This window comes from Cynara cardunculus (genome assembly GCF_001531365.2).
Source record: "Cynara cardunculus var. scolymus isolate 2C chromosome LG 13, CcrdV1, whole genome shotgun sequence".
Taxonomy (NCBI): Eukaryota; Viridiplantae; Streptophyta; class Magnoliopsida; order Asterales; family Asteraceae; genus Cynara; species Cynara cardunculus.
The window spans coordinates 40821046-40827975 of NC_037540.1; the positions used below are offsets into that span (position 1 = coordinate 40821046).

General features: G+C 34.3%; 1 protein-coding gene across 3 annotated transcripts in view; it reads left to right on the top strand.

The window, feature by feature from the left end:
• The window catches only part of LOC112525358 (basic leucine zipper 23-like), a 15840-nt gene extending 9560 nt beyond the window's left edge, over nt 1-6280 (top strand). Inside the window, exons 1-3 of one of the 3 annotated variants that reach the window (XM_025135460.1) lie at nt 1074-1242; nt 1901-2834; nt 6010-6280. In XM_025135460.1, the coding sequence (XP_024991228.1) occupies nt 2039-2834; nt 6010-6035 (822 nt within the window). In that variant the 5' untranslated portion in view covers nt 1074-1242; nt 1901-2038 and the 3' untranslated portion in view covers nt 6036-6280. Of the gene's footprint in view, nt 1-1073; nt 1243-1900; nt 2835-6009 lie in introns of those variants that run through there. The other 2 variants (XM_025135459.1, XM_025135461.1) reach the window with 2 other exon arrangements.
• Nucleotides 6281-6930: the final 650 nt, after the last annotated feature.

The following is a 6930-nucleotide window of genomic DNA, read 5'->3' on the forward strand; positions in this document are numbered from 1 at the left end:
AGAACTTTTAAATAGTTGATTTGATATTAACATTGATATATATATATATATATATATATATATATATATTTCAAAATTTTATGATATTTTCAAATTTATATTTTATTCAAAAATAAAATCATTTTTGATTTATTAAAAACACATAAAATCGTATTATGACATCGACATATTCAAATAATAAAATAGAACATTAAAGTCGAGATGTATCTCGCTGCATGCGCAAGTACCCTTCTATATATGTAAGTATATATCAAATGAGAAGTTCATATCATATATCTATACTATATTATAAAGTATTTGACAAAATCTCTTAAAAACTATTTTTATGCATGAAGTACTGTTTATTGATGCATATTAATTAAAATTTAAGATTACAAGTAAGTTGTGCATAACTACAACTTATTAAAGCTCAATATTTGAATTTGTGTAACTAACTGCAGATAAACATAATCAAATATATTTGATAAACATCTCATTTTAAATATAAAAAATCTAAAATATAATTAGGATAACTATTGAGTTATAACAGAATATTTAGTTATTATCTTTATAAAAAATTATATTATTAAACCAAAATTAAATTTCTTTGTTACTAAACCTAAATTAAATTATAATTAAAAAAATTGAATTAAGAAAATTACACCGAAACACAAGAACTTTTAAAAGGATAATTTGATACTGTGTCGATATATTTTTTTAATCAAAATTTTATGATAGTTTCAAATTTATATTTTATTCAAAAATAAAAACATTATCGATTTCTCAAAACCATATAAACCGTATTATATCGACATAAAAAAATAAAATAAAACACTGAAATCAAGATATGTCTCAATACATTACACGAATACTCTTCTATTAATCATATATAATCTTTAAGTTTTTTATTTTTCGTAAATTTATCATATTCTCGTTTGAACATTACCATATATTTATAGAGAGTCATTCCTTAATAAAATCGGTACATGACCAAAACAAGGACCTAAACTTTGTTGTATTTGCACAATACCCCCCTCAAGTACTTGTAAATCCACATGAAACTTAGTGATCGGTACGACCATTGAACCGGTCTCCCCTCAAGTGTACTGCAGATTCCTTAAACGAATGGTCCTTCTTCGATCATTGTCTTTTCGCCATTGATATACCCCCTTCTCTAGGGTTTCCCACCATCCGAACTTCCATCTCTGCTTTCAGGTTTTACAGCCCAGTCGAGCGATTCTCAAAATTTAGGGTTTCTTAAAGGTACATTTCTTCTTTGAATTTATGTTTAAAATCTTCAGAGTTTTAATTGATTGGAGTTCGATTTGTGGAAATCGCATAACACTGATGTTTTTTTTATCAATCGTCTGCAAATTTTAGTTTTCTTCCCTCCAAACTTGCCATCTCTGTTTTTAGTTTTTACAGCTCAGTCGAGCAATTCTCCATATTTAAGGGTTTTATTACAGGTATATTTGCTCTTTCAATTGGTTAGTTTTTACTTACAATCTTCGAGTTCTTTATTGACTAAAGTTCAATTTGTGCAAAAACGAGTAATAATTGATTGCTTCGAGATCTTTCTGTAATTTGTTTCGCAAATTTGTAATGTTTTTTCCCTCCAGAGTTACTGTCTCTCCTTTCGGGTTTTCCAGCTCTGTTGAGCAATTATCCAGGTTTTAGAGTTCTTTTAAGGGAAATTTCTTCTTATAATCGTCTACTTCCGGTGTAGAATCTTCAAGTGATTGATCGATCACAGTCTGATTTGGGGTAAACACGCATAACAACTGTCTTCTCCGACATCTTTAATAAGTTGATGGTTGCTTGATGATATGCTAAGTTGCTAACTGTTTACAGCTCAACTATTAGTTAGGGTTTACATGAACTATTTCAAAGATCCCATTGATGTATTTTTTATAATTCATAGGTTGTTTATTTATGATACAGGAAGAAGTGAAGTTGGTTGAGGGAAATGGGTTGAAAATTTAATCAGAGTTGTAACCAAATTATTGAATTAGGTAGCAGCACAGCACAGCACAAATCCTAATAGCTTGTCCAGGCTGTAATGGAGGACGGAGAACTTGATTTCTCAAGCCACGAGTTGTTTACCGGTGCGAATATGGGTGATATCCCCAGCAGTGGTTCAATTGATAGCTTCTTTGATGATATTTTCAAGGATACACATGCGTGTACCCATACCCATACTTGCAACCCGCCAGGCCCTGATTCCTCACACACCCACACATGTTACCATGTGCACACCAAAATTGTACCTGCCATGAGTGGCGATGATGACAAGACACCCACCGATGACACTGCTGAGTCTAACGAGAAGAAAGGTAAGAAACGCCCGTTAGGGAATCGTGAAGCTGTAAGAAAGTATCGTGAGAAAAAGAAGGCACGGGCTGCGTCTTTAGAGGATGAAGTGGTTAGATTGAGAGCATTGAATCAACAGCTGATGAAGAGAATCCAGAGTCAAGCTGGGCTAGAGGCTGAGGTAGCAAGATTGAAGTGTTTGCTTGTTGATATTAGAGGGAGAATTGAAGGCGAAATTGGATCTTTTCCTTATCAGAAGCAGCTTCCAGCTAATCATAACATAGCTAACCCTAATATGACCGGCGGGTACGTGATGAATCCTTGTAATATGCAATGTGGGGATCAAGCGTATTGCCTTCATCCTGTGGTAGATGGAAAGACCGGAGAAGATGCATCAATACATGATCCAGCTCTTAATGGCTGTGAGTTTGAGAATCTGCATTGCTTGGGGAATCAAAATCCTTTGCTCAATGAACTTCCAGGTTGTGGAACCGAGGATGGTTTCCCCGTAGCCAATCCTTCAGGTGGACGAACTAAAAGAAAAGGTGAAGAACAATAATCACTTATCATCTTACATCAGTTATATGTGATCGAAGTTGATTTTACCACAATGACATGATACTTCATTTAGTTTCTTATGCATGCCAAACTTACTTTATCAGCATAAAACTGTTCACGTAGTTCTTATTGTAGTAGAATCTGAAAGGCTTGTATGAGTAAAAGATGCATAATTTAATTTGATCAGAAGTTTCCTATTTTACCTGTGAAGATGGTACACTTTCAAGCTTGGTAATTCCACTATACCGGTACAGCAAAGCAGGATCATCAATCAGCTAAGACCTTCTGGCTGTTGTTGTGTTTAAGACTGAATGGTAGTCTAAAGAGAAGTTGGTTTCTTATTGCAACTAGGGTTATTCATGCTGTAAATTCGTGAAGTTTTTTTTTTCCAGAAGTTTCATTCATTATTAGCTTGTCATTGATTATTATTTGCTTCTATAACACATTTAAGTTATAACTACATAAAATGAAACTTGCCTTTTTTACCTGATCAGCCAAAACACAGGAAGAAGGTTTGATTTTGCTGTCTGCATATCTACATGTTTCACTATCACGTGCTTGTAAATGAATAATTCAGTTGGAATTAGGCTAGAAAATGTCATTAAGCTAAGACCAAGAGATACCATTGTGCCATCAACATGAGTTTGTTGTGTCAAGCTTATACTACCATGTAGTTGCTAGGAAGAACAAATCGAGAAGCATATGCATGTATATTGGCGATGTTTTATGTGTTGTTTGATAAAACTGAAAGAATAGGTACTACGTCTGACTGGTTTAGAGGCTTTGTATGGAATTAGTGTTGGATGACTCTTCCATATGATTGAAACAGGGTTTTCCCGACTTGCTCATAATTAAAATATTGACAAGGAGTTGAGGCATTGCATGATTAACTTACAATAATTCTCATCTCTTCTTGGCTTGTTCTTCCTTTTCTAAGATTCTCTCTTTGCTTTATAAATACTCCTTTTATCCCATGAAAATTTCAACTATTTTTATTTTCGGATGTCTTATTGCATCTTTTTCTTGCAAATTTGCAAGCTACTACAATCTATCGATTTGGTTCACAAGATTTTTTGTTTGTCACTGTTAGAGGGAATTTAAGACATTCGTTGTCCAACACTTTTTGTACAACTATGTGCTTAGTCAAAAGTTGCAATCTTCATGAGCCCTGCATGGAGCAACCCGTAAGGCCAGAACTTTGTAATTGCAAAATGCAAAGGCATAGGATACCTACAAAGACTTCACTCTTCATCCCTTGCAAAGCCAAGGAGCCTTGGTATCTTGGTTGTGCTTCTACTGCTCTATTATGATGCCTTTGTATAACCTTGCAGATTGGCTTTCCATCATTTGGTATAGTGTCTTATCCTTTGCATGCAAAGTTTTGCTAATCAGCTGAACTATTTAATTATCTCTTCTTTGTAGCAACTAGCTAACAAATTACTATTTAACACCACAAGCCAAAGGTTAGCCTAATAACCTTCAAAGCAACTAAGAGTACGGTGGGAAATTATTTGCAGCCTGCTACTTAGAAACTAATAATGCACTCGTAATTCATACTCACAAACCAATATGAGTCGGGATATTACAGACTGCCCAACTTAAATTCATAATGTTCTCATCGGGCCTATACTGAATCCCATAAGCTCTTATAAAAAATAAAAAAATAAGAAAACATCTTTTTGGTATTACTGGCGGATAGGGGTGGCCGTCTGTAATCCCAAAAATGATTTTTTCAAGAAATTTAACAAAAGTAAAAAAAAAAACATTTTTTTGGTATTAGTCATCCTTGGAGATGCATGCCAACTCGATTCCAGGTATGATACTATTTGTAATGTCCCTAGCCCAATGCAGTAACTGCACAATAACTTCCCACATAGTTATGGGGATTTACAACTATAGTTATCTTCTTTATGGTCTATATGAGACTTGGTAAACGAAAAGTTATACTCCTTTTATCCCCACAATCGATGCGAGTATGTGAGATGTACTTTTGTGAAATTGTCAAGACTATTAATCTAATTTCTTAAATGCTATCTAATAATGACAAAATATTTATGGTAGCAACTAGCTAGTGAAATTATAGGCGTTATATGCCCTATGTTTTATGAGGTGTAACATAGTAACTTCCTACATAGTTGTGGGGAGCTACAACTATAGCTATCTTCTCTATGGTTTATTAGACTTGGTAAAATAAACGTTACACTCCTTTTATGTCATTAAAATTGCAACATTTGACATGACACATAGTCTTGTGACATTGTGAAGATATTGGGGGTTGTTGAAAATCTCAATTAGAATTTTAATCAAGAGGCTCTGACTGAGTCAGAAGTATATGTATCTGATAAGCTATTAATGAGTCTCTGATCAAGTAATCGAGTAGTCGTTGTCCCTCTTTCGCCATTTATAATGGACCAAGTGATCATCTTCCCCCCTAGTTTCAGTTTCAGCATTGACCCATAGAAATTATAAACACCCTCTTAGTTGGATTACATAATATTCTCTAATAATGACAAAATAGTTATAGTATCAACTAGTTAGTTAAATTATAGGAGTTGCCTACTCTATGTTTTATAAGGCTAGTTTTGCATAAAACACTCTCTAATAATGACAAAATAAGATAATCTGGTGGGGCTAATATCAGTAGCATTATATAGTAACAATGACAATGGGTAAGTAGATAATTCTAACAGTGAAGTTGGTCAAAATTAAAGAACTTGTTGCAAATTTGGGGAAACTGGGAGTATAAGAGATCACTTTTCACTGGATTGGTTGGACCATAATCTTTATTGTTCTTTATAATATGATGATCATGAATCCCATATCATTTTTTCACCAAGCAACTGCTTGATGATTTGCATATCGGCATAGAAATGTGCATGGATTTGGTACGAAGATTGTTTCAGATGACGTGTATACTTGTATCCATCCGTCTCAAATTTAAGCGTCCACATTTTTTATTTAAGTTTGTCCCAAAATAAGTGACAACTTTTATAAATAGATAGTGTAATTGTCATTAAGTTAATTAAAAACTGTAATAATCACTAATTTCTGTAAATGTGTTGTTTGTTTGTTTTTCATTAAGATGTTTGTATGGATTAAGTTAAATTGTTGTTTGTTTGTTACCGTCTGCTTTAATTGGGTATTGATTTCCTTCTACTCCAGGTGCTCGTTCAACAATATCTAAATGAAACGCAAACCTGATTGAAGAACGGATCTTTCTTGGTGTATGATATTGTTGTCAGGCGATCTGTTATCGTTCCCTGCTCCAGGTTTCGAACTTCCCTTGTTCTGTCAGTCGCGTATTGTGAGTTGCCATCCATTTTGTTCTGTCTAGCTTGACATAATCGAAGAAATGCTTCTTGATCGTGTGTGGTTTTAATAATGTTCCAATGAAATCATAATGTTTAGTTGATGAGGAACTTGTTTTTGATGATTAAATATCTTTTCATCATTGGGTTCTTAAATTAAACCATTTTCAGGTGGAATATCTTTGTTCCTTTTCTTGGGTGTGTTAGAATGGCCCATATGAGATCTGAAATGGATTATGGTTTTGGGGTGGTTCATTCCGACCCTACTTTCGAGTAGGATATATGGCTTCGTTTGGTTTAGTATTTCAGGGTAGTTCATGTGAACCAGGACACACATGTTCAAGCCATAGAAACAGGTCATGAGTTTGAGTTGTGAACATAGCTCAAGTTTGTGCAAAAGGGTTTGTAACCGGCAACCCTCGAGCCAACCTTCACCACCCTCTTTGAGAGCGGGCAAGTCAGATACACAGTAGGCTGCTAGGTGTGACAAACGTTCTAAATGGCGGGAACCGTGCAGGCGAGGCCAAACTTCAAGCCTTAGGAGCCATGACGTTTTTGAAGGTATGATTTATGATGACTATTACTTAATAAGCCAATGATATTAAATAATTTAAATTATGTTATACATTAAAAAACTAACAAATAAACCATTAAAAAGGTAAGAAAATTTAAATATTGCATTACAAAAACCACGCACTAGGCCATAGAGTGTCACAGGCTTAACGTGGCACGACAAACAAGCTTTGAGCCACGGCATGCCAAGACAGTTGTTGCG